Source organism: Buteo buteo, chromosome 25 (assembly GCF_964188355.1).
Source record: "Buteo buteo chromosome 25, bButBut1.hap1.1, whole genome shotgun sequence".
In the NCBI taxonomy this organism is placed as follows: domain Eukaryota; kingdom Metazoa; phylum Chordata; class Aves; order Accipitriformes; family Accipitridae; genus Buteo; species Buteo buteo.
Genome location: NC_134195.1, coordinates 3980894 through 4008794, shown reverse-complemented (window position 1 = coordinate 4008794; position 27901 = coordinate 3980894). Strand labels below are relative to the sequence as shown.

Genomic DNA, 27901 nt, shown 5'->3' with positions numbered 1-27901 from the left:
AGAAATTAACCCAAGCGCTGACCATCCATTTCAAATACTCTGAGCATTTGTCCCCTTAACACTTTGTAAGGTATTGTTCGTCACATCTCAGTAACAACCTGTAGCTTCTTGTACTTCATTAGCAACTGACCCATACTTTATTTTAAAATTAATATAAAGAGTAAGTACCATGTCTGTATATATAAGCACTTAAAACTTGTGAACAAAATCACATAAATAAGGGAAGTGGCAAAGTAGTGCATTCCATGATAGGCCTTGCATTTGAAAGGATGAGATGTAAATTAAGTGCATAGCATTTTGACATCGTTCTGGCACTCTAATGAACACTGATTAGATTTTTCCGGAGAAAAGTGATAAATGGCCTCTTTAAAACATCCTTAAGTACCCAAAGCAAAGTGGGCTTGGTGATAAAATCCATGAACATATATCTATGGCAGCCCAAGAGTGGGTATTGAGTGTTACCTCCTCAACAAGTTTATGAGGACAGCATTTGAAAAAGGACAGAGGCAGGGGGGAAGCAAGGTCATATAACCAAATGATGCAATGTCTAACATAATAAACTTAGTTTAAAGCATGTTCTTCTTCCTCCTTCAGGTGAGGAAGAGAGTACCTCACGGCCCTCTGGGTGGGCTTCATACCTCCACAGCTGGTCGGGACTTCGATGAGACAGTGGAAACGCTGAATCTTTAAACACATTCCACAGTTGCAAAAAGAGAAATCTTAATGTAGAAGAACAATCTGTTGGTGGTGTACCATTGAACTACAGGTTTTTATTTCTGTTTGTTATTTTCAGCTTTTTAGGCTCTTCTAAGAAAGAAGCCCTCAGTAGCTCTGAAAGACTGTCCTATATTATGCTCTGACAGCAGTGAACTATTCCTCTTGTAAATGTTAAAGCTGGTGATCAGAAGTATAATGAGAAGTGACAAATCAATTGCAAATTGCTCGGAAACAGAATTTGACAAACCTGTGATGGCTTTTTTGATAGTGATTTAAAAACTTGATCTAATATAGTAACTGGAATAACTAGACTTTATACTTAAAGCATTTTAAAGTGTTTACAGTTTCTTTCACATATTTTTGTCAGTTTGCTAATCTACATGGTTAGTGTTACTCTCTGCACATTGAAGAAATTAAAGTTGAGTTATTTCCTCTCTGGTCATGCTTACAAAATGTAAAATCATTAAGATACAGAAGAAATGGCATTTTCTGCTTTGACTTGACTAAATTTTTAGTCTTGGGGTTTGGGGTTTTTTTTCGGTTGGGTTTTGTTTGTTTGGGGTTGTTGGTTGTTTTTTTTTTTTCTTTTTTTTGCAAAAGCTGGATTGAAAATATGAAGGCAACGGTCCACAAAATGTAGAGGGTGCCTAAAACTATATGAAGTACAATGCTTGGCACATCTGTGGCATGGTATTGTAGTAGAGGTTAATGGGGTTAATGGCACCTATGGAAATCTTGGGATAGTACTCCAAGAATCAGAGGTCATAAGTGTGCTGCAGTTTTGGGAGAAAGGGCTTAAGCTATGTCTCTTTACCCTGAGGCTGGAAGTTTGTGTTCAAGACGAGGAAGAAATAAATGTTTCATTACTGTAGTGATGTCTGTACTTAAGTGAAAAGACTACTCATACTGACTTAGTCATATTGAAGACACTAAAGGAAGAATCTGAGTGCATAGGTCAGACTCCGAACAAAAACTTCTGAAAGAAAAGGACAGAGCTTTTGTCAATAGATGCGTCTTTTAAATGTTCTGATTGAAGATGTTATACCCTTCTCTCACTTCTCTGCGTTTGCTCACATCATTTGCACAAACCTTTTGCACAGATGAGATAATCTCTGTTCCAGGTTATTCAACAGAACATTTGGTTTTCTTCAAGAAAATTAAATCTCTGCCATAGAATTACTACTTCTATTATCAACACAGCACGTTTTTTTAGCTTCAGTCTTCTTTTCCTCTTTATAGTCCATGCTGCCTTTCACCATCTTAATTTATTTGTAAATTATTAAAATGCATACATGTTTTTAAACCCTGCTTACCTTTCAACCAGAGTCTTTCCATCTTTTTCACTCCTATTTTCATGCTTTCTGTGCTGTTTTACAGAGAATCATTCACTGGTATAGATACCAATGCTAAGTAGTATTCCTCCTTTTCTGTCTTAGTTGAGGCCCTGAGGAAGTGACGTTCATTCCTTTAATATTGCCCTATTCGGGGCTGAGATTAATCTGGACGTAAGAACAGCAGAAAGGCAGGACACGTCGAGAGAATAAACTGTTCAGTAACTGTGCTTTTGGTTTAATTTTCTGCTTCTTGTATATGTTTCAGTACACAATCAACAAAGCCAACAGGCTTGCTTTAGATATTTTAATTCCTTTCCACAGTCTTAAACACCTTCTCCCCTCCCCCTCTTCCCTTCCCCCTCCAATATGTGTTTTAACTGGAATCTTTATGGTTTGTGCTAACCAGTGAAAACGTTCTCTGTTTTCAGAACTTTCAGATCACAGAACTGATAAATAGTAGTGTGGGGATGAGTCTTTTAGGCATCTGTAACTTGGAAATGTAGATGGCAAACCTGAGGCTACGTTTAGGCTTTCTTGCATTTGCTTTTGAAGCAATTACCGTATCTTCAACATTCACGATTTGCTCCAGATCTCGGATGTTGAATTCTAACTCCTTATTCACAGCTGGATTTGGTTAATGTCACTCAAAAGAATGCCAAAACAGAGTGACAGGAGAGATTTGAAATATACATAAAAATAAGTGCAAGTCATTCTCCTGCTGTGATCTTCACAATGGAAGCACATGAGTGGAAGGGTACGACTTTGTCTTGAGTATGTAGTTTGAACTGAGTCGTTCAAACTCGTTTTGCAGCTGACCTGATTTAGTCTCTTCTGCAGCATGTCTGCTCAGCTATCGCTAAAGAGCTGTGACGAGTTCCTTTTCAAATGCACATGTTTCAGAACTGTAGATTATTTAACATTGTAAGCTGTGAATAAATGTATGCAAGTAACATATATCACTGGCTGTATTAAATACCAGTTGCTTATTGACTTCTTTCAAGTCTGAGTTGCATGCTCACTGTTTTTAGTAAAGCTCACATGTTGCACTTATGAATGTAGTGGACAACTTGCATTACTATATATTTTTTTTTACAATGGAAAATTAAGATCATAATTAATGTAAAAATATTTTAATAACTGCTACTAAACTGTGTTCTGTTGCCAAGATTGCCAGAACTTACCTTTGTGGCAATAAACTGTCTGTAAGCAAATATATCAAAGTTTAATATACACTTGTAGTAAATGGCATAGAAGAATGTGGACTGGAAGCAGGATTATTTTGCATAGAAAACTTTTTATATGTCATATATTTGTATTTGTAATGTACAGCATTGTAGCTGTGATTTGCTTTCAAAAAGCAATTTAAAGTTTTAACTAATACTGCTGCTTCTTGATATACTGTGGTGTTCTTTTTCGGAAGAGCACTGTGCTGACTTTGCTTTCTGGTTCTTTTGTTTGTTTGTTTTCTTTACAGTACCATATCTGTTAGGATGTTTCCCAAAAAATATAACCTCTGCCTGGAGTTTAAAAGCTTAAGATGAATTTTTACTCTTCTATCAGCCTGCATTCAGCCGAAGCCTAAGGAGGGCATAATTTGGAAAAAAAAAAAAAAAAAAAAAAAAAAAAGTGACTCTACTATCACTATGCAGAGTATATATTAATTAAAAACCAAAAATGGGAATGATTCAGAGTTCCCAGGCCTGTGTGTGCACTGTGGCTGACCTTTTAACTACGTATGCTGACTTAGAAACGGGTTACATGCCTTTCACGTTCCCTTTACCCAGAAGGGAGATGCATCGGTGCAAGCGAAGTGTGCTCCAGCTGAAAGACGGGAAGACCAGAGCTGCTCAGGGTGTAGTGTAGGTGTGGACAGTTGGATTTGAGGTTCAGGGTGGCCAAAGAGAACCCCTGTTAGAAGTGATACATGTGAGAGTAGAGTTGCTTTTTTCTTTTGTGACCTTCCTTCCTCAAAGTATACTTGAGAGAATACATGGTTATTTTCTAAATTTAAATCTTCCTTTGGCTGTTGTCCTCCATCCTTTTGCTTTGATAACAGACAATATATCCTGAAATTGTGGAGGAATACTTCAGAACTCTCCTTAGTTTGTACGAAGTGGCTCTGAAGGCAGCTTAACCACCTATGCTTCATCTGGCTTATGCCTTGGCTTCACCCAGTGCACCAATACTTCCTCAACTACCTGCTAGTTCTACTATTACTGGTACTGTGAAAATATCTTCCTTAGGAGCCTTGCAAATAGCAGTTACCACCCACAAGCTGAGAAACCAAATAAATGTATGAAGAGGTAAAAGTATATTTATTGTAGTAATTTCAGAATTGCTAGTCTGAATAGATAAGTGTTTTGGTTGGAAATATGTCTTTGATGGCCTTTTCATGTGGCCATCACTTCAATAAAATTCACCTTTACCCAACAGCGTGCCTTTCTTTTTCCCTGAATGTCTGTTCTTACCTGAGAAAATGCTACTTGGGTGCAAGGTAGAAAACAAGGGGATGTTTACTGTAGTGTTAAAGAGAAAGATTTTATGGATCTGGTACAGTAGCCGCAGTCTTGTCTTTAGAGCACTTCTGGATGAATGGAAGAGGAAAACAAATTGGTTGGCTGTGGGCTTTTTAGAAAAAACAATCAAGTTTTAAAAAAAACAGCTCATTTAAATTACTTCAAATGTGTTACCAGATTGTCACCAACAATCTGACAATATCTGACATGAAGGAGAGGAGGGATCCAGAAGGTATTAATGTGCTTGTTAGAAGGACTGCGCTTAGTATTTTTATTTTGGGTACTAGCTACCTTATAAATCAGCACTCCTTCCTAATATCACTCAACTTTGAAGTGGACATAATGACCTCTTCCCTAATTCCCTGTGATAATTTTTCTGTATCTGTACAGTTGTCCTAGTGCAAGATTAGATGCTTTATGGATTAAGAGGTTGGTTGGTTGTTTGCTTGATTGAAGTGAAAGCTTAGTATGTTTATCTTCTTGCCATCCATTTTGTGTTAGGCTATGCTAATTATACAAATAGGTGGTCAGAGAGGGGATCATAAGGTGCAAAAAGGAGTTGACGTAATGAACGGATATAAAACAGTCAAAAAAGAAAGCCTGATATTTCAAGTCAACTTCTAACGGCTTTCACATAAATGTATACATGCTTAGGGGAAGGGAAATAATAACCTGACTACTTGTCAAACTGAGTTTGATCTAAAATATATCCTATTGTCTTGCAAGGATGAGGAGGTACATTGTAGGTTCAAGAGGTTCCTTCCTGTCCTGAGTTCCTCAGGCTTATCCTGAGGATCGAAGCTGGACCAAGTAATGAAGACTGAGGATAGTAAAACAAAGTGGAGAAATGTGCATCAGTTACTGCTCCAACAATTCAATCCACTTTGGTATTAGCGAATCATTTATTCTTTTTGCTGTCAGTTGAATGCCCATAGGCTTCTTAAGAATCCAAGGTAAAGGTAATCGGTGTGAAAACCAGTGTGCTATTTTGGGTGTGGGCACAGTCCCAGTCCTCTTATAATGGCCTTTGAAAGTGTTTTAAATTGATAGATGTTGGATAGGAGCTGTGTATGAGTACAGGATTTAAGGGCTTTTTATTGTTTCATTGCTTGAAAATCAAAGCTTGTTCTGAGAACACTCAGACCATTTCCGGAGCGGAGGTACATGTTAGTTCTTGGATCTCTTGCCCTTTGCAGCATGCAGAACATCTCAAAAGTAAAAACCGTGGAAACAGTTACGGACTCCAGAAAAAGGCTTTTACCTAAGTACTGTTTACTGTCATTATTCCCCTTTGCAGAGTCAAGTTCTGATGCTCAGCATTACTTTTGCCAAGGGAGAAGGCCAGTTGTATCATTTTGGCTTTTAGCATCTAAATATTTATACAGACTAGTTAATGTTCCTCTTGCGCATAGTCACACTGTTTACTTCAACCTGCAGCTGCAGCAATCTAGGTGAAGCTGCCAGCCGCTGCAAGGGGACAGACGGGTGGTCACTGCTCCACGGGCAGGGGGCTGCAGCCTTGGGAAGAGTGGAGAGAGCAGCAGCGGGAGGCAATAAAAACGTCTGTTGTTGATGTGGGGGCTCTCTGTCCCTGCCCTAATGTTCCCCACCAGCCTTTCTCTGGGAAGCTGGTTATACCGGTTGTTTGCACAGCGGTGGGGGATAGTGGATATATCATAGTTTTCTTGCAGGAGGAGGATTTTCAGAAAATGCAGAAAAGCTAACAATAGGTTCTGTGAAGGATGGAAATTGCAGTGAGGAAAAAGCTTAAAATAGAAAAATGACAGACTGAAATTACTTTGACTTGGAACCTGTTTGTTTTCCCTCTAGTTATCCCAAGGTATTTGACCAACTTTTGTGCTGCTTGACTCTTGAGCTACATCTCCTCTCTTTGGAAGACCTCAGAATACTGGCATTAGTAAAACCATCCAAATAACCATCCAAAATAATAAACAGGTAATTCTAACTGGTTGCATCAAATTGCTGACATTGAGCAATGACTTCCCCCCCCCGCCCCCGGACTAATACCACTGATCTTGCAATAGCTAGAAATACAGTCCCTGTGCAGTAGAGAAGGACAGGGTTTGTCGGCAGGATTTGCCATCAGATTTGTTCCCTACCTTCTGCACTTGAACAGTGATGACTTTGAAAAACTATTTCTGATGGGTGGGTTAGGAATTTGGGGTGGCTCAGGGAGCAGTTCTTTTTTATGATAGGTGGAGCATAATGAGAATATCCTGATAAACAGAAAGGATGACTGTGTATTAAATTAACTCTTTTTATAGCTTTATCTATCTACGTAGACTAAGCTTTCAGTTTGGAATAGGTGCCCTGAACTTTTTTTAAAGCATCACTAACAATAAACATTGCTGTGGACAAATTTCCATATTCTTCTCTTTATATGCAAGTGGTATACAAGCTTAAATAAAAATGTGAGAATAATACCATGATTGCCAAAAGTCATTAAGTTACTTTTTAAAGTACCTGTTTTGTGGTGCTGCCATAAGTTTTTTCTTCAGCTGTTAGTGTGTCCGTCCAATTACCGACCTTGTCATGAAGCAGAAATTTATGCTGCTAAATATGGAATTTTAATGATCAGTTTTGCAGGGTTTTGAGATTGATCTATAAAAGTTACATCCTTGTTCTTGCACAATCTCCTTCCATCTTCCAAGAAAATGTGAAGCCAAATATACTAGGCATGTCTAAAATGCACGAAGCAGAAATTTAACTTTGCTTTTATAAGGATGTCAGAATGATCACTAAAATAAGCCTGTTTGTTAGTATTCTGAGTAAACTATATACTCTTTTTAAAAATAGCAAAGATTTTGATGGAGATCAAATAGTGGTCAAAATTTTTTTGTTTCTATAACTGAGTTGTGAAAAGTTATTAATGCTGAGCAAGAAGGTGAAACCTAAATAATTTGTTACTTGGGAATTAACAGTTTTGCTAGGAAAGCTTAGCTGGACACCCTGTGTTCAAAAATTATTCATCCTTAAATAGTCAAAATTTCTTTTGCTGTTGCTTTAACTTCATAGCTTTGGAGGTATGACATGAAGAACACTGACATGGTTTACAGTTGAAATCCATTATATTAAGGTAAACAACCACGGGGCTGCTGTGTTAACAGGTACTCGGAGTCAGTAACAACATGAAGAGGAATATACCATCTGCGGTTGTGTGAAGTTTTGGGAAAAGTCGAAAGCTAGAGAAATACCACAGCTGGAAGTTACTTACTCAAGTCTCTTCATATCACTGTGGCAAAACTGTAAAACACTTTTTCTGGAAATGAAAAAGAACTTGGTGTAAAGATGCTGATATTTGCGATGAGAGACTGGCAGTCAAACTCTTTCACCGAGCAGCTGCCTTCTCGTCTGTCTCCCCAATAACCCTTCCCTTCTCACTTCTTCCCCAGGCCTACAGTAATGGTCTTGTTTGGTGTCAGCAGCAAAGCTGCGAATGTGTATAGCTCTGAATAAGTAAAGGTTCTGTGCTGTCACTTCTACCACTGCCAGCCGTGGTACTATATGTTGGCTTTTCAACAGCAACGGAAGACTTAAAAGTGCTCTGGAAATGGAACATCAAAAGCATATGTCCACTTAAAACTGCTCTTTAACAGGGAGATATGGGAAGGGGGAAAAAAAAAAGGATATTAATTTTGTGATTAATATGGTGGTCTGGAGACACAGAGTCCAAAGTCCCTGCTCTGTCACATGCTGCCTTTGTGAATTTAATTTCAATTTATCTGTCTCTGTTTCCTCACTTGTCTGCTGGGCATAATGGCACTTTTCGTCCTGATGCCAAGTACATTAGCAGTAGAATATTTCACTTTGTGATGGGTTTGTAAGCAGAAATAAGTAGGCAGATTACCATATTTTTTAAAAACTGCATAGGAAGAAAATGGATGTAGTCTTTCGTTATATTGGACCTAAAGGAGTGACCTTATTTTTCTTTTGAGTTTGTGGTGTGTGTTCATGAATCCTATTAAATTATTTGCCTAAGTATTCTGGACTGATTTTTTACAAATTAATTCGAATGCCAGCATGCTCTAATACTATGTAATGGAGAATTAATAACAATTAAGAATTGTTACTTCTGTTGTACAGCAAGACACAACAAAAATTTAAATCAGACCCCAAAGCCAAGGCGCAAACTTGCTGCAAAGTGCACAGAGCCTAGGGAGGTGATCTGTGAAACTGAGTTCCTGGCTTTTCTTGGTACGGCGTTTCCAAAAGCTGCAAGTACTTAGTGTTTGGCATACGTACACGTTTAGGGGAGGCTCTCCCGCGCTCTGTGAATGCCTTTGCTACTTTGAGATTATATTGCTAGCGGACTGGGCTCTAGGGATGTCATCTTTAAAAGCACGGGAAAACTGCACATGGTGCAATTCACTTGCCATTAAATCTGTTAATGTGCTCTCTAAAGGAAGGACCGTAACGGCTGCGCTTGTTGGCTAGCGCTGCTTGTTAATTATTTCCAGAATTTACTGTTTTGGAGTTTCCTGCCCTGGTAGTCGCATGTCTGCCCAGCCACCTCCCCCCCCTGTTTCAGGCTGTGCTGGTCAGAGCTGCTGCTCTTCAGCTGGGCTTAGCAGCCAGGAGCAGCTGCCTTGTACAGCTCCCCAGGAGGATGGGGAAAGCCCCCAAACTCCTTGCAGATCAACTGAGGTTAATTAAAGACATTTATGAAGCTGCCTACAATCAATGGCAGACTGCCCAAAGTTGATCAGAAAAAACCAGGAGGATACTATTACCTTCAAGTAGGACAGAATGATACAAGGAAGCTCTGCTGACAGACTCATTAAAATGAGTGGGTGTTTTGCCTTTTGAGGGTTGTGGGCAGGGGGGAAGGGGGTGTCTGTTTTGTTTTGGTTTTTAACAGAATCACAGACTGGTTGAGGTTGGCAGGCACCTCTGGAGGTCATCTGGTCCAACCCCCCAGCTCAAGCAGGGCCACTGAGAGCCTGTTGTCCAGACACCTGTGGAATATCTCCAAGGTTGGAGATTCCACAACCTCCCTGGACAACCTGTGCCAGTGCTTGGTTACCCTCACAGTGAAAAAGTGTTCCCTGATGTTCAGAGGGATCCTCCTGCGTTTCAGGTTGTGCCCGTTGCCCCTGGTCCTGTCCCTGGGCACCACTAAAGAGCCTGTCTCTGTCCTCTTTGTACCCTCCCTTTTCAGGTATTAATATACACAGGTGAGATCCCCCCGAGCTTTCTCTTGTCCAGGCTGAACAGTCCCAGCTCACTCAGCCTGCCCTTACAAGAAAGATGCTGCAATCCCTTAATCACCTTAGTGGCCCTTTGCTGGACTCTCTCCAGTATGTCCACGTCTCTCATGTGCTGGGGAGCCCAGAACTGGACCCAGCCCTCCAGGAGTGGCCTCAGCAGTGCTGAGTAGAGCAGAAGGATCACCTCCCCCTCTTCTGGCATACCGTCCCTTCCCTTTTCCAGGCATATCCTTTATTTCCCTCTTTGTACAGAAACGTGTTCCCTGTGATGCTGGAATTTTGCTATGTTTGGATTCCTAAATTTGTGAAGCAAAACCACACTGTGCCGAGGAGCAAATAAACAAACAAAAAAAAGCCAACAGTCTGATGTCTCTGTGTTTTTACAGTTGTAGCTCTGTCCAGAACCATGCTTCGGGCACAGCCATCAAATATCTTTTGTGAATTATAGTCCCAAAAGTTTGTATTCTTTTCCTGGTCCTAATGGATACCGAAGTAGATGTACTCCACGTGCATGTAGTTCGAATTTCTTTCTGATGTCTATTCACTTGTACCTGCCTACGCTGATTTTCACCGGCTTAACGTATTCCCTGAGTGTATTGTCTTCTGGGAGCCATACAGAGACCTCCTTAATCCCGGCAGTTAAATATTTGCATTTTTTTTTCATTTCACCACGCCACTTCCTTGTTCTGATACTAGGGATGGCGATGGGTGGTGATACAGATAGCTTAATAATCCTGCATTTTCTGTAACACTCTTTTCATTTGTCTGTCAGTCGCTGAAACTCCTATGGTTTGGAACGAGATTGCTTCTCTCCAAGTAAAGCAGGGCCTTCAGGTTTGGCAGCTCTGGTGTTGAAGGTCGCTTATTTGTATTTACTTTCTAAAAAAAGGCAGCTGAACCTGAGCGAGGTGCTGGCCTTTTCCCACGTGATTGCTTATTAGCACGGTTCCATTTTTAAATAATCCTGACTGAAAATGGAATCTTGCTCCGGCAGATACTCACCTGAACCTATTTGGTGCCTTAAGGTGAGGGGACAGCTCTCTTGCTAGAAATAATACAATGCCACGCAACCACATGTAAGAAATAGTAAAAATACTTGGAATTGTTTTGACAGCAATTTTCTGTTCTGCAAAAAAACCAGCAACAGACGCTCTCCAGCACCTGCTCCTCTGTTTTTTACAATACTCTCTGTTTTATCTACACCTCTGGGTGCATCGCCCTCCGATTTGTCATCACTACCTTGGTGACGTTAAAAAAAATAATTATCGCAAAGTATTTTTAGGGGGAAAAACCCCAGCCAACCAAACAGTAACTTCGCAGGGCTCCTCCGGGATTTCCTTCCCCAAGCACTGACAGGAGCCGCGCGTACCCCGTTTCACTTCTTCCATCCCCTTAGACCCCACGGGAATTAACCGAGAAGCCACCCCCGGGACCTAAATCCCTCACATTTAGCGGAGATTTCACATTTAGGGGAGATTTTCCTCTTTTTTTACCAGAGGGGAGGTGTGTGAGGCGGAGGCGGGAACCGAGAGAGAGAGAGAGAAAAGGGAGGGGGGGGTGGAGCCCGCCTGCGGCACGCGGCGGCCGAGCGCGCCCCCTGGCGGCGGCCGTGGCGGCTGTGGCGGCGGCCGCCCAGCGCCATTACCGTGGCCCGGCGTGGCTCCTCACAGCGGGAGCGGCGGGAACCGGCGGGATGTTGGGGATAGCGGCGGCGGGGATGACCTGTAACAGGTAGGAGAGACGTGAGGGCCGCCCGTCCCGTCTCGTCCCGTCCCGCCTCCCGCGGCGGGCGGCGCTTTGTCTCAGAGCGGCCCGGCTGCTGTCACCCCCCCCCCCGCTTCGCCTCAGCTCCCCCGGTACCCCGGGGAAGGCGCTTCGCCCCCTTCCCCACACACAAACTCCCCTCCCCGGGCACCGCGGCCGTGCAGAACCGGGGACGGTGGGCAGGAGCACGGCAGAATTCCGTTCTCTCTTCCACCGCCCACTCGGGGCTCCGTTCCTCGCCGGGGAGCCTTGCTGCGGCAAGTCGGAGGTAACGCACAAAACTCAAAATAAAAAAAAAAAAAAAAAAAAGAGTTTGGAAGGGTTTCGTGCCCTTTGCGTTAAAAGGCGTCCTTTCCCGAGGGAGGGGGGGTGTTTTAAATTCGGGGTGCTAAACCGCCTCGGGTGTTTTTGCGGTGAGATTTCGTGTAGTTTTGTGCCTGTCCCGCGGTTACGGAGTAGTCGTTATCTTAGGGAAAGGTTAACAGGGATGGGATACGGAAAGCAAAAGCCCAGCGTTTCAAAGCCTCACCCGCTGTCACCGTTTCTTGGGGAAGAAACGTCCCTAATGAACGCGCTTGGCAAATGTTGCACTAGTATGTCGAAACCTGGGGGCGAGGGAAGGGAAAAGGAGCGACTTCGTAGCTGCCTTGGGCCGCAGGTTCAGGATGACCGCTGGCGCGCAGACTTTAGCCCCGCTAAAAACCGCCTTATCTTTCCCGCACCTGATTTCCACCGCAAACTCCTCCAGCTCTGCACCACGCCTTCGGAGAAAAGCCGTGGCACCAGCAAAGTCAAACCCAGTCGGGGATACCGCGGTGGCACCCTGGGCTGGCACACGGCGGGGTGGGCTGCTGAGCCAGCTCCGCTCCCGGGGTCAGCGTCCCGATGGCCCTGAGGCAAGGGGGGGGGGAAGGCGGCAGGATCTCACCAGCCTTGACCAGCTTCAGCAGCCCTGTGCTGAGAAAAAGATGATAACATGATTGGGATGTCCATGTGTATTAAGGTAACTGTTTTTTCTTCAGCCATTCCAAAAGCCGCTTGCTTTCTCAGCGGGTGATGATGGGTGTTTCCAGGCCAGGCTTCTTTCTGCATTCCCAAAAGTGGCCAAGTTGTCAGTATTTGTGCTGTGAGTGTCGGTCTCTCGCGACTGCGAGGGGGTGCGTGTTGTTCGGCCCCGCACAGGTGCTTCGGCTCCGGTGCAGAGCCTACCTCTCCGGGTAAATAGAGCAGTTACATATTTGACATCTCTTCTGCTGAAGTTTTCGGGGAGCAGGCCAGCTGCGCTGCTGGTACACGCTTCCCAGGATGCGAACTAGGCTACACCCCTGGCACAGCGAGAAATTTTGGGACAAAGTCAGGCTAGATCCTACGCTTGCAGAAACTTGCTGAGATGAAGTAGCAGAGCGCTCTGGTGGGAGCCCACCTCCCTCAAAGCTGTCTGGGGGGCAGCTCCTTCAGCAGAAAATGCACGCAGTGCATCCCGCAGCAGGTGAGGGGGTGGCCGGCACGTCCAGGGAGGCATCCCGGGGGTAAGGCCAGTGGCTCGAGCATCCTTCCCTGGCAGTGGGGACGAGCCCTGCTGCCTCCTGGCAGAGCAAATCCTCCCGCAGCTGAGAGAGTCAGCCTGGTGTCCAGCCACTGCTGCTGACCTCTGAATATGAATTGCTCACCCAGCAAGGGCTGGACGTGGGGTCCCTCTGTGCCTCTCTTCTCACCGCTTTTTTTGGGGTGAATAGTCGTATCGAGGACAAGGGACGGTGGTGAAGGATGTGAAGGTGCTGTGCAGTTGATTTCTTGCAGAAGCGTGGCTGGGGGGACCAGAGGGAGCTGCTGGCCAGGGCAGGGAGGGTGGCTTGCCTGGCTGCGGGGTCGGGTCCTTCACAGGAACCAGTTGCAGGACTTCTGGCTGAGGGGGTTTTTCTTTAGACGATTCCAGTCCGTTGAGGTCAGAAGAAAATGAAAGGGCAAGGTTTGTGTAAGATACGTTACCATTTGGTGAAATGCAAGGAGAGGAAATTAAAAATCGGTGTGTTTTCTTGTTTTGATTCTTTGGAACACTAAAAATGCAAATGTTCCGTTCGAGCCCACTTTTTAACAAAATACAAGGTGATCTCAAAGGCTTCCGCAGGCTGAAAATCCTGAGGGATTTCAGATATTGACTTTTTGCTCTGATTTACAGAGTTTAAATTATCTGAGTTTTGGGGAAGAAAACAAAAAAGGAAAGAATGACTTGAGGTCTCTCTCCAGATTCAGTACACGGAGGAGCAGCAGACATCTGGTCAGCAGGTACGCACATGGGGTTTGTTTTCATCCTAGGAAATACTCTTCTTTTTAACTTTGGTGGTTTTTTTTTTCCCCTCCACTTTATAGAGGCTTTTTAAACTCGAGTCACTGCTGTGGCTTTTGTTTTGCAATTCAAGGAACTTGCAGGCTGGGGCTGTAACCTGAACGCCTGTTACCCAAGGCACAGCCATCTCGCTCATCATCACGCTGGGAGATCAGACTCTGCCCTGGAGGAGAGGGGTTTGGGCAGGGAGGGTTGTGCAGCCTGCCCTGTAGCTGGGTCGGTGCTGGGTAGTGGTCTGTCATTCAGGATTGCTGGACGTGCTGCTTGGGGCTGCAATGCCCGCTTGGTTCGTAAGTGTCCTCTGAGTTTTGTGGGCAGCTTTTCCAGCTGGTTGTGCTGAACTCATCTTGTGTTATCGTTGGAATAAGTTTCTTATGTGGTTCAGAGAAAACATTAGCTTGCAATTCAGAACCGTTATTATCTTAAGCCTTTGTAGTTTCCTAGCACAAACTTAAGTTTTTCTTTGTAGCAATAAATACAGGCTAGCATGCAGTAAAATACTGAACCAAGCAAGCTCCTCTTTATACAAAGCATAACTACATTTGAAAAACTAGCAGAGACTTATTGAATTTTCAGCTCTTGTTCTGCTGTGGACTGCGAAGCTTAAAAATGTGGGCAATTCGTAGTGTTACTGGCTTTGATAGGCGACTCCATAAATAAGAAGCTGAATGTGATGCTGCAGTTCGATCTGAGTTGTAATGCACGGGTCTTTTTCTTAGAACTGGCTCCATACAGTCACTGCAGGGGAACCGTTAATGGCCCACAATATACAGAGGATGGTTTGCATAGTTAACAAATTCTTTTTGAAGTTGCAATAAAATATTTATTGTTGAAGCACTTAAGGCAGGCTTTTCAGCTCCTGCAATTGTGGCTTCGTGCTAAGTGTGTTAGGTTAGACATCCTGATTCCTCTGTGTGGTGTTCTCCTCCAAAGCCCTGTTTAAAGGTTTTTCACTCCATCGCATAATGCAGTCTCTTACTACTTTTCAATGTAGGGAGGCTTTAACTACTAGCTGTGCTAAAAGCAGCTTGTTAGTTGGTGGGGAAATGACTCACGTCAGGTCCTTCCATGATGGCGGGTGCTGATGACAAGGAAAATCAAACTGACAGTCACGTTTTGATAGCCAAAGCCTTCCCTTGTATAAGCTATCCATAGCATGAATCAAGCAGCCATGTACGTGGTCTGCTGTCCTCGTTGTTTTAGCGATGTGTAACAGTGCACGTCACCCTTACAGCTTGTGTGAAAGTGCTGGTGTGGAGGCAGAAAGGGTGAAAGGACGGGAAGGCCCTAATTCAATCTGACAATTAGAGACGACGTAGCAGGGGACTGTGCCCTGGGGTTAATACTTTTCTTCAAATTAGGACACTCCTTTGCAATTACTTCAGCATTTCCCTTCCTGCAGTGTCTGAGTCTTTATGAAAATGCTTACTTATGCTTTTTAAGCAGATGGAAGGGAAAAAGAAGTCAAGATACTGTAATTTCCTTGGTTGGTTTTCTGTACCCTAGTAACCCTTTATGCAAAACAGTTTGGTGAATTTGTCTGAGAGCCTGGAGACTGTTGGCAAGGTGCAGGGGGCAGAAGCTGATGGTGTGCCCAGTGACAAACTATTTATGGGCAAAGCAGACCTCTTGTCTGCAGTCTGAAACCACGTTCCTGTGCAAAAATGGCATAGTCTGGAGTATCTTAGGATGCATGAAAAATAGCGTTACAGCAAGGCCAGCACCCAGGATGAGATTTTATGCTCTGTATTTTTCATATTAATTGCTTTTCCTTATACTTTAAATAAGAAGTCCTTGAATTCCAGCTCTGATCATCTTTTTTTTTCATCACTTTTAACTCATTAAAAAACCCCACCAGCCCCTTGTACAGAATTTGGTAAGAAGGTGACTCCTAAGTCACTTGTTGCATTTAGGGTTGTTTCAATTGCTGCTTGCATTAAATAGTTTCAAGAACTGAGAACACACTGGTGATGGGCTTTTGATTGAGTAAAACCTAAACTGGTGGAAACAGTAGAGTTAAAACCTTGGGGTTTATTGCTCACATCATGAATGGGGAGTCAGTGTGGATAATCTGAGAAACTAAGGCAACGTAAGGATTTTATGAATGTTTCCTGGGTGGCCCAGAGAAGCTGCTGTGCTCAGACTTATGAGGGTTTTCTGTATTAATATATTGTTTTAGTGTAGTTGGGGGCACTGGGAAAGACCACAGCAAAGCAATGCAGCAACGCCAGCAAATATTTGGGAGGCAACAACATGGCAGAGTGGCTCCAGTCCAGACCCCACACTGATGTGCAACAGCTGTGGGATTGATGTGGGGAGAGAAAACCACACAGAGAAATAGTTTCAAATCCAGCTTGAGGGGGAAAGGGGACCTCGACGTTTTGCAAGGACTCTTTACGGGGGGCTTGGCCATCCCCGCTGGGGCTGGGTGCTGCCTGGAGGGGGCGAGGGACTGGCTGCCAGCCTCTCACCTTTTGGAGCCGCAGCATCCCCAAGTCGTCCCTCGGTGTCTCCTGGCACGCTCCACCTCTGATCTGGGAATGAAAAATACAGCTTGGCAGGCGGGGTGGCATGGCCTGCCAGCGGGTGTTGTCGGGGAGGGGGGAAGGCAGCCCCTGCAGATTCAGGGCTGAATCAGCACGGCAGCCTCTGCTTGCAAAACCCCCTGGTTTTGGTGAATCCTCCGTTGTGATGAAACGCTTGCAGATGGGCACATATTTTGGTTTGTAGCTTTGCAGATGAACAGCGTGTGCTTCTGAACTGCTTTGGTAGCAGGACAGACTTGTGTTTCGTGGCAGAGAGACCAACGTTTGTGCTGGATTAAGTGATTTATTTTTGCCAGGGTCTGCTGGTAAGTGGGCCGAGATTCACTCGGCAGCGATCATCTCCCAGACCCAGCTTTGGCCAGTGTCACAAAGCAGGACAGACCATCTCTGGGCCATGCCAAGGCAGCTGCTCTTCCCACAAGCGGCAATTACAGAGACATTTTAATTAAGCATGCGGTTGCGCTACAGCTGACCGGGGTGACCCGCACGTTCCTGTCTCCCAACTTCTCTCGTGCCAGCACCGGGGACCTGAGCCAGCTGAAAACCCATGGTAAGAGAGATTGGTAGATATATAGATTTAAAACTGAATTTGTCTCCATCTGGATCAGTTCCTTGATCTTGTGAGTGGCGGTGATGTCGGGGAGTGGGGTGGGAAGGGAAGTGGGAAAGGTGGAAATACCCGTTTTGGCAGAAGCATGGATTTGTGCCTGGGTCATGTACCTGTGGCCTTGGAGACTGGTGTTAAAGGTGGGGGGTCCTGTGAGGAGGTGCTGGGGATGTAAAGAAGGAGGGAGCCCTGTCTGGTGGTGGTCTGGGTTGGGGCTGGGGACCGCTTGCGGCCATCCCGGGTGGGATGTCGGGAAGGGGCATGTCCACGCTCCGTTGCGCTGGAATAGGCATCACCTTCCTGGAGGTTGTTGAAGGAGAATTGCCTGGGCAATTTTGTTTGCTGCTGTTGAAAGCACACTTGAGTATGTTCTCGCTGCAGCTTGTTGTCCCCTCCCACAGCCCTGCCTGAAGGGAAACCAGCCCAGCAGTGGTTTTGTCATGGTTGTCACAGAAGTAGCTTGCAGAAATTCACCTTCAGAGGATTCGGAGGAAGGAGACCCTGTGTCCCATCCCCGTGACACGTAGGGTGTAGTTAGAAGGGGCAACACATGTATAGAGAATGTAGAGAATAGCTACACATCGATGCCTGTTTAAGTCTACCTAACGTTTGTTGGCACGACACTACTTCATGATCTGAAGGTGCCCAGGGGCTCACTTCACCCATTGCTTCCAGGTCCCCAGAGGAACTGGATGCTGTTTATACCCGCTTGTACTGTTGAGTTAAAAAAAAAAAGAGTGAGAGCTTTGCCTGTGAGCTCTTGCAGGCTGAGTCCCGCCATGCAGAGATGCAGCTGCGGGAGAGCCAAGGCGCGCGTGGCTGCTCGCTTTTCTTCTCAAGCGCTGTACAGTGGAGACGAGGCAAGCTGCTGTGGGAAGGGGCTTGATGGGAGCTGTCGGTGAGCTTCCCCGGGACTGAAAGGAGAAGGGCAGGAACCTCCTGAGTGCGATGTTCCTGTAGTACTTTAAACATCCCAGAAAAAAAACGGTTTTTTTCTGCCTCCTGTGTTTCCTTTTCTGAGTATTTGCAGTTGCAAGAGAGGACGTATTCTGATTAGATGAAAAAGGAATTGAAGCAGATCATTTTAAAGCTGCTGCTGTGAAGAAAAAGCTGACTTCCGAAATCTTTGTTCCTTCATTCACATTTTTTTCCTTTTTGTTAGCCAGCCTCAGGAAATGAGAACATTCTTTTGGCTTTCCGTGCCTGAGTCACATCTTTTATATATATCTATATATATAAAAATATGTTAAAACATCTGGAGATGTTTGTTTCGGAGAGGTGCTTGTTTTGTATTTATTAGGGTATCTGAGCTTTAAATGTTTGTACACAGTTGGATGTTTCCAGAGTTTCCCATACTTCTCTGGTTACAAGGATATATATATATATGTTTCTGTCAGAAAAGCTGAGGGAAATGTGCTGATAAGCTAGGGAATATACAAAGAAGTAAAAGTAGAGCCTTTAAAGAAAGTGAGAATTTGCTATTTCTTTCAAAAATTAAACTATTGAAGAGGTTGTTTAATGTGAGTTCCGTCCAAATATGTAGCTCTTTAATGTTTACCAAGTATTTATTTAAAAAAAAAAGTGTGAGGAGGAAAATCCCAGTAGCTCTTCTCTTGTTCTTTTTTTTTTAAAAAAAAAAAAAAAGGAAAAGGAAGTCATTAAAAGCTCATTATACCCGTCTCTGCCGTTCAGTGAGCTGACACCGGGCTCTGGCAGTGCTCTGGGTGTCGCGGCAGGGTCTCACTGCCTCCCTCCATCCTCCCACTGGGGTCACACGGGGATCGTGAGACTTTGCTTTAAAAGGAAAAAAAAAAATAAATCCATTTAGTTTAACCGAAGGCCAAATATTGAACTTTGGCGGGGGAGGTGGTGGGATTTAGGAGAACGAATAAAATTTCTGCCCTTGGTTGTTTAACGTAGCTGCACCGAAAATGATGGGAGACGGGGGACGGCAGGCGCTGGGGAGGTCCCATGCAAGGAGGAATGGTGACATGGCGACGGGGCACGAGGGGAAGGTTCTCCCAAGGGTCTCCATCCGCCACGGCCATGTGGCATCTGGGTGTTCACGCCAGCTTCTGCTCCCACAGCTCCCACTGAAATGCCCTTGAGTTTATGGCTCAGATAAGAAACCTCTTGCTGATCAAATATTTTGATTGCGCCCTGGCCTTCCTGTTAGGTGCTTTGATCTTTTCTTGTCAGTGGATTATAGTGGACTTTAAAAAAAGTCTTGCGTGTTGAAATAGTTGTATAAATACAGTGCTCGGGGTGGGTGTTATTTAGAAAAGTACTTATCTCCCGGAAGAAAATCTACCTCCTTTTGCCCCTTCAGCATGCTTGTTTGTCATCATGCATCAAAGAAGTGTGATTTCTGTAATTATGTCAAAGAATAGCAGCTTATTGTTAATTGTTTGAAATAATCTAAAGGCCGGTGGGGCTTATTCTTTTGGCCGATTTCCTGCTTGTTCAAACACTGAAGAACTGTTTCAGGTTCACATTAAAAAAAAAAAAAAGAAATATAAAAGAAACCTGTAGAACCAGGACAGTCTCTGGGGGAAACCGATGGGCTCGCAGCCCTGGGATGAATCCCCCTCTGTTGAAATCTCCAGCAGTCACAATTTCTCTTTTTGCAAAGAGAAAAGGCTGCCCTTTTCCCCGGGCATCCCGTTCGCGTGACGTCCCTCTTGAAATGGCATTGCGCAGCCCTCCTCGATGCCAGCACGCTGGGAGCTGGATGTCTTCAGGCGGTGGCACAAAGGCAGAGTTTAGCTTTGGGGAGGCAAGGGGATGAGCTGTGCCATAGCTTTGCAGTCAAACAAAGCAAGGGAGGAGGGATAAAATATTGCCGGTGGCTACGTACAGTGTAAGCCCAAAGGTCAGAGTTTCCAGCCTCCGTCTGAAAGCCAAGTTTTCTTTATTGTCGCATGTAGGATGGGAACGATCACCGTGAGCTCTCCAGTGGGACCTGGAGAGGGTCCGAGGGTTTTCAGCGTTGGGGCTGTGTTTGATGCCCCCGGTTCTGGCTGGGTCAGTGCAGATCCCAGCACTGTTCTCAAGGGAGGGTGGGAGGCTCCTCAGTGTCGGCTCACATCCGAGGCAAACCTCACCCAGCAGACACGGCTCTTCAGACCCATCCCTTCCCCAGCCTGCATTTAAATTTACTACTGGACCAGGGCGTCGTTTTGAAAAGTACAGGTAAAATGAAGTGTCGGGTGTTAACGACGCTGCTTCATTTTGACGCGGGTGAAGCTCTTTGTGCTTGCGATTGCTTAGCTGATAACGCTGCAAGGGGGAAATAATTTGGATTTCTTGTGTCGAACTGAATCTGAGTCACAAATGTGAAAATCAATATTTTTATTATTACCATGCAGAGACGGGTTAACAGTGCAGTTAAGAGGAACCTTGACATTACCCTTGGGAAAATTACTAGAACATGATAAAATGGCAGAGGATCCAGGAAGAGTAATATTGCGTTATTGCTTAGGTTTCATGAGAAAGCTTTCTGCTCACCTTGAGCTATTTATTCATTTATAAATAGGTTTGTGAACCTGTATTTAAGAGAGACATTCAAGGAGTTTAATGCTGTTGCATGGTATCGATGTCTTTTCAGAGCAGTTTCAGCATGGACAGATTCCCAAGGTAGGCAGAATTACAAAATGAGCATTTGTGTCATTTGAGGTAAAATTGGTTTAGCCATTTTTACCTGATGGCTTTTGATAATGTGTGGCTGAGTAGCTGTGTAGTGGTTTGACTGACTTAATGGATTTTCTGTTAGGTCCATAAATGCACAGTTTAAAATGTGTAGCAGTTACTTCCATGCACGTACAAAAATAAGCGCTGGAGTCCGCAGAAGGGAAGTGATGGGGACTATGCTGGGTTGTAAGTCTCTAGGTGCCCAGCAAAGCCACCACGGCCATCGCAGCCATCACTTGGACAAGTTGGGTGGTGGCAACGTGGCGTTGGGAGGTCTTCTGGGGGGAGAAAGGCTCTGTCCTGCCAGAGGAGGAACCACACCACTGCGAGCTGTCTTCTGGCATCCCACCTGTGTAGGCATGAAGGATGTTGATGGTACTAATGTCAAGCTGAGGATTTTTCTTTCCTATGTTGAGTAATACTCCTTGTTCGGTTTGCATTACAGGTATTTACCAGTTCCCCCTGCCACAGTGGGGGGAGAATATAATTAAAAACTGCTGAGTCCAGATTTTCTAACTCATCATTAATTCCTTTTCATGAAAGCATGTGCAGAATGAGCAGGGCCTTAATTCCAGTTCAGAAGGTTTTTCACCAATCTTGGAAAAACTAAGTTGTCCACTCTGCCTTCATGGTTTAAATAATAAAGTTCTTGTAGCTTGTCTTGGGGATGCAAGAGAGAGGCGGGGTCTACCTGAAATAGTTAGAAGGAAAATCTTTGTTCATCACACTAAAAATACTTTGCTCTGCATTCTACGGAAATATCTAAAGTTCATCTAAAGTTCATGTTGATCTAAAGTTCAATAAGCCAAAGATAAAGTGTTTGTGTCATCAATATCTAGTATTTCAGATTGTAGTGCTGAATGTTTCGTTAATGCTTGAGTGGAAATGTTGCAAGGATGTTAACGGAATTGCATTTACTGAAAACTTTGTTTCATTTGCTTTTTTCCTTATGATATTAATAGAAGTCAGGAAAGACAAGGAGCTCATAGTATTTGTCTCAAATATTCTTATCTTAAAGAGAACATTAAAAATTTACAGAAAGGACATACTTGTTTTTCAGAAATTCATAAACAGTGAAATGTATCTAAGTAAAAATAATTGGATTAATTTATTTAGTCTGAAGACAATATAGTCCCAATTACGCAGAGCACTTGAGTTAAATTCCTGAGTTCACTCGGGTCACGTTACAAGTTTAAATTTACATTTCCTTGGAGCCAAGAGCTCAAGTGCATGGAGCTGGCAGGACTCACGTCCCCAGTAACAGCGCCTGGGTTCACCCTCGTCGTCTGGGGCTCACGTGAGGGTTAAACTGCATCTGTGCTACTGTATTCTCTTTATAAGCTTTCTTGAGAGATAGAATCATAGAATCATTTAGGTTGGAAAAGACCCTTAAGATCATCAAGTCCAACCGTTGACCTAACACTGCCAAGTCCACCACTAAACCATGTCCCTAAGCGCCATGTCTATACGTCTTTTAAATACCTCCAGGGATGGTGACTCCAATGCTTCCCTGGGCAACCTGTTCCAATGCTTGAGATACCTATGTCATGGCATGTGAAGCATTTAAACCAAACAAACAGGTAAAAGAATGGCAGGAGAAAATGTAGTTTGGTTTTTTGTTTTGTTTGTTTTTTTTTTTTTAAAGTGATTCTGCCATAAATTATTCCACAACTTTGTTCATTGTGTACAAGCAGGTGTTGCAATAGGATGTTGTCTCCAAAACATTACTAGCAATTGCCTGGTCAGGTGTATAAACAAACGCAGGATGCCCCTACTGAAGTCTTTCTTCCGAAGCAAGAAATGCATCAACAAGAATTGCTAATGTTTTAAAACCTCAGTGGATGATGGCACGGCATCAAAAGCACTGTGGTAAAGGACACTCTGTTTCTGCACAAATTGTCATGGCTGGCATTTTTCTCCCTGGATGCTGGAAAGTTGTAACTGCCCCTCAGCAGGATGATGCTGCCTGTACCCGAAGAGAAGCTGGTGGTGTGGCACGGCGCAGCTAGGTGAGGCTCGCAAAACAGCTGCTCAGTGAGTGATAAAAGTTACGGCCATCATCTGCAGACCCTCCTGCCAGGCCTATCCCGATGGGCTTCATGCACTGAAATGCAAAATTTGCTCCTTATATGTAAGAAAGGAGTTGAGGGAAATAGTGGCAGCGTCTGGGGTGTCCAAACGTAAAGCAGCGGTCGGCAGCCCGCACAGTGCTGCGGGTGTGGGAACCCTCCTGGCAACCTCCCCAGGTGGTGATGCCACCTCCTGTCTTTTCTCAGCACTGCAAGAATTGTTTTTTAGAATCATAGAACATCTCCAGTTGGAAGAGATGGTAAGGATCATTGAGGCCAACTGGGATTCAGCTGGGAAGTTCCTCCTGGCCCTGATCCTTATGTATGTACCTCATCATCTTAAATTACCTTACTGTGGCACACTAGGATGTTTAATTTTCTAACCGCTCTGGCGTATCCTGTTGCTTTGCTTCTGTAAATATGCATTTTCTGTGCTAACAAATCTCTGCGTTTGCAGAGGACGTCTTCAATGCTTCATCAACCCAAACCACAGCAGCAGCTTTCTTTTCCTCTTTAGCACCCAGGCACGAGGCCGCGCTTTGAACCGATTGCACTAATAACTTGTGTACGGCAGGGAGAAGAGAGCAAACTGCAGCTGAAGTCAGGAATTGTTTGCTCATTCATTAGTTATGAGGAGCCAAACTGAGGTCATTTCTAGCTAGCTGGCCAACGTGCTACTGCTTGCTTCTCTTGAGCTCTCCCTGCAGAGTCGCTGTCTGCATCGCCCTTTTGGCTCTATCTTTTGGGAGCTGAGGCCAGCAACCCAGGGAGGATGAAGATTAAATTGCCCCACAATTTTTTTTTTCCGGGAATACAGGAGTGTTTTCTAAGAATACAGAAGTGTCTTCTATAGGGGAAGAAATGTGTCCACCTCTCAAAGTTGGAGGAGTGTGATTCAAAAAGGGGGGTTTCTGCATTTCCATGTCAAGAGGGAAATTAAATGGGCCACCAGCTGCATTTAGCATTTTTTTAAAATAGAGCAGCTTTTGCAGAGGTATTTTAAAATGTGGGGGTTACTTCCTTTTTTGTTGCTTGACAGCGATATGAAAATACCTGAGGAACACGTTTTAAGAGTACCCTCCCCTTCCCCCCCCCCCATTTTATTTCTTATTTATTTTTAACTCTAAAAATGTCAGTGTTGTCTTCCCTGACTCCTGTATCTGCAACATTTGGGGCATGCTTGTTGGGAACGGCTATCAATTTGTCCCGGTACAAAACCATCTGTGAACAAGCTCTAAAGTTTTCCTGTGACATCCCACTTGCTGTTGTCATGTTAACAGCTTTTCAGTCAGATCAGAGTTTTGTAGCTTAGACAGGAACTGAACTTCTAATGGAGAAAATAAAACTCCCCAAAAAGAAAAAAAAAAAGAAAAAAGTTTTGATTTAAAAATGGTTGTCCTGATTTATCTTTTTGCCCGCTTCTATAATAAAGCTTGAAATGATTATCCATCAGAAATACAGGTGATTTTTCCTTACTCAGAATCAAGTTCCTTTCAGATCTGCAGGGGGTGTATCATCAACTTCAATAAAAATAGATTAGTGGAGCTTTGTGACAATTCCCCCAGACTGCATGTATATAAATAGAAAATTCTGCACCAGTTTAAGGTAATATTTGATTATCTTCTGCATGTCATTAGGAATGCAGAAATACCTCAAGCCGTGTGCTTGATCACTCGTTTAACGTTTCTGATAACGTGCAAATGCTAGAGGTTAGCATGATTAACTGATTCGGTGCCAATGGGTTACAGCAAGTCCTTCCCAATTCTCCTCGAAGCCAACTGAAATTCTGTTGTTCTGTTTAATGGGGCTTGGTTTAGACTCAGGGGTCTGTAAGTGGAACATTTAGGGCCAAATAAGACAAAATACCTGCTAATACTTGGAAAATAATTCGGTCGGCTTTAAGACCTTGCTTCTGTGTCTGAGGTATAGGGATGAAACTATTGCTGTTTTGAGTTAGTTTTGTCTGGATGGTACAGTAAGGTCAGTCTTGTAACAGTTACAGCTTGGGAGGATATTTTCCTAATCTATCGTTTCTCATATTTAAGGAAGAGCAGCTGCTTGTTTGATAAATGAGTATGGCATGCCTACCCAGGGTCACATCCCTGTGCCTTCAGTTGAAGTTGTTGTAGGTTGGATTTTACACCTAGCAAAGCACACTTTGTGTAATTTATGTCTTGCTTAGGAGTAGTGACTAAGGCTTTCAGCTTTTATTTCATACAAAAGACCTAATTTAATTAAAGAGTGATCATTGTACTATATGACCCTGTAGTTTTACTTACAGTGTTTTTCAACAGATCTTGGCAACGCCCTTTCGTTGCCGTAATTGGGTTCGCATAGTTGGCAAACCGTCATGCAAATGTAAATGCGAGGAAGAAAATGAAAGTCCGGATCCGCAGGCTATGAAAAGCGAGTCAGCGCAGGTCTGCTTGCTCAGAAGGTCGGCACCCAAATGACAGTTCGGTTTCAGTCTTATGCAGCAGAGTGTTAAGAAGTTGTGCATTAACCCAGCGTACTGCTAACTGGTATGCTTTAATTTACATTTTTAGCCCAGTAGCCACTTGGCTGATGACCTGCACGTCGTTGTCTTGGCTTTGGTGCAAACAAAACAGTTACAGATGGGTAAGCAAGAAGGAGGTTCCTGTTCACAGGAGCCTTCACGGATCCTCGGACGAGCTCGGGGCGGGGGTGAATTTTACAGGTTTGGGTTGGCAGCAGAGTTACTACTGTGAGTGAGTGGGAGTGAGGAGGGGTTGCAGCTGGTGGGACTGCGAGCTGTGGGGCTCCTGGTGACCTTCCTGTGAGCCAGACCCTGCCTCCGGCAGAGGTGAGGTCCAGGTGATCTCCTGGGCACGCGTGGGTCTGGTTTGAGGAGCGGTGTTTTGTGTTAGTTAAATTTTGACAAAGCCAGAACTCCCCTTCAAGAAAGGGAGAGCAGAGGAGAGGTGCTGCGCCTTGTAGCAGTGATTAGTGAATGATGTGCGCGAATAAAACAGCAGCAGGGAAGATGGCATTTATACATCAGCTTGTTCAAGGGGATTTTTATCACTTACGGTGCACCCCGCAAGCAGCAGGGCTCTGAAATACCTGTGGCCAGGCACTTCGGTACTGGAGATGGCAAAGAAGGATGGAGGGTGAAGATAACACTTACAGTGTCTAAGTCACTGTGGTTTCTAAGGTGCCTGGGGTTATCTGTACCACTTGCTCAATGTTTCTTGTCTTACATGGCATTAAACCAGTACTTTTCAGTGACATTAGGAGCAGCACATTGGGATTTAATGGTAAAAACAGGATTTCTGTTCATTTGGTATCATCCCCCACTCCCTCATGAAACAGATTTGATTCTGGATGACTGTAATGATTTATCCATTAAGTTGCTGAAACCATAATCAGTGTGTGTGTGTGTGTGTGTGTGTGTGTGTGTGTTGCATTGCATTTGTGTTCCTGATTAATTTATGCTGCTGATTTCTGCCGAATGCAGAGCACCAGGTCGGGCTGCTCAGAGCTACCTGTTATCATCTCCTTTATAAATACATGTGGAAAAGCCAATTTCTGAAGGGGATCGTTGCAAGGCAATGTTAGAAGATTTGCCATCCTGGCAGCAACAGTGGCACCTAAATGTGGTATTAAACAGATGCTTGGACTACTTTTGCTTCCTCTCTGCAGTATTCCCATCGTAGCATCCCCAAAGGTGAGGGGGTGGGAGAGGAAGCACTTTGATTACAAGGATTGCTAAAAGCCAACAAAATGAGGGAGGTGTCTCTTCTGCAAGGGGATTTTTAGAAAGGTCTCCTTCCCCCAGGCTTGTTTTGTGGCCATGTGGTCTTCAGCAGGAGCAGGGCAAGGCAGTGCCTTGGTCTGTCCTGGTCTCTGCTCTCAGCTCAGGGTCCTGCTGCCTCAAACGGGGCAGTGGTGGGTCCAGCCTCGCAGGTGCAGTGATGGCAGCGGCAGGAAGATTTAGCTGTGGGAGCAGAGGAGGAAAGGATCTTCCAAAAATTGACTTGACCAGCTTTGAGTCCATATGCTGGTCAGTGTTTCAGCTGCATCGCTGGGCAGAGGGTTGGGTGGAAATCCAGGAGCTCCTCGCTATTCTGCGGGAGGGATGCCAGATCTCACTCAGCCTCTCTCCAGGCACTCCTGAAGAGTGGCAGACGACTGACTACAAAAAAGTGGTGTCTATTTGAGAGGTTTAAAAACTTGGGTTTTGCCCAGTAATTGGAAAAAACTGCCTAGCTTTGTACTTATTACAAGTTATCTGTCCTCTAAATCCTTTTCTGAGGGAGGGTTATAATGGTGGTGCTCTCTGATGGGTCATCCAGGTGGGAATCCAGACTTCTAAATTTCTAGAGCATGTTGTGCATGGCCTCGACTTTTGAAATGTTGCCATAATGGTACAGGCTGGCATTTCTACGTATGTTTTATTCCAGTTAACAGTATTGGCAGATTTCACTTATGCTATAAGCAACTCGATTCCTATCCCAGTTTCTGAAACAAAAAATTGTGGGTGATGTTCAGGGACACACATTATGGGTAAGATAAGTGTAGCTTAGTGCTGGGCTCACAGCCATGTACGATGCTGCTCAGTGGGACAAACATGGTCAGGCACAGGTGCTAACAGGTATCTGCATAGAATTGGGCAGAGCACACAGCGCAGAGTTACTGGAGTTTATGCCAGCTGTGGGAAGTCTGGTGATAACTTCATGTTAGTAGGTTTTATACCAGGAGAGGTCACCTGCCAATGTTTTTAAAAATATCTGATCTGGGTAGGAGGGTTCATGGTGGATTGGTACTCAGCACCATGCTGCTGCAGCACGTTTGATCCCACCTGAGAAGCTGTGAAGCGAGCTATGCATAAATTGTGTTTCTGAACTGCGATTTCAAGGAGATGGCAGCTTGCTGAAGGTCAGAGAGCAGGGCCAGGAATGGTATACAGATTTTTTTTTTTTTAATTCTTGTTGTTTGTTTGGGAAAAAGAGAGCTTAAAAGCAAACGAACACAAGCAGCAAACAAAGGAAGCCTTTGCTTTGCCAAATGTCTTGCTCGTAAGAACATCAGCAATGAGATGCTCTTGAACTGGCAACTATCT

The 27901-nt window shown here is 44.3% G+C and overlaps 2 protein-coding genes across 5 annotated transcripts in view; both read left to right on the top strand.

Annotated features, from left to right (window-relative positions):
• GCC2 (GRIP and coiled-coil domain containing 2) overlaps positions 1-8899 on the top strand; it is a 37013-nt gene extending 28114 nt beyond the window's left edge. The window contains exons 23-25 of one of the 3 annotated variants that reach the window (XR_012654423.1): positions 595-766; positions 6398-6523; positions 7696-8899. Coding sequence is in view for 1 of the 3 variants with exons in the window: in XM_075057612.1 (XP_074913713.1) it covers positions 595-665 (71 nt within the window). In the remaining 2 variants the exon portion in view is untranslated. The other 2 variants (XR_012654422.1, XM_075057612.1) reach the window with 2 other exon arrangements.
• Positions 8900-11401: 2502 nt separating this feature from the next.
• LIMS1 (LIM zinc finger domain containing 1) overlaps positions 11402-27901 on the top strand; it is a 73964-nt gene continuing 57464 nt past the window's right edge. The window contains exons 1-2 of one of the 2 annotated variants that reach the window (XM_075057207.1): positions 11413-11526; positions 13739-13845. Coding sequence is in view for 1 of the 2 variants with exons in the window: in XM_075057206.1 (XP_074913307.1) it covers positions 11489-11526 (38 nt within the window). In the remaining variant the exon portion in view is untranslated. Of the gene's footprint in view, positions 11527-13738; positions 13846-27901 lie in introns of both variants that reach the window. The other variant, XM_075057206.1, reaches the window with a different exon arrangement.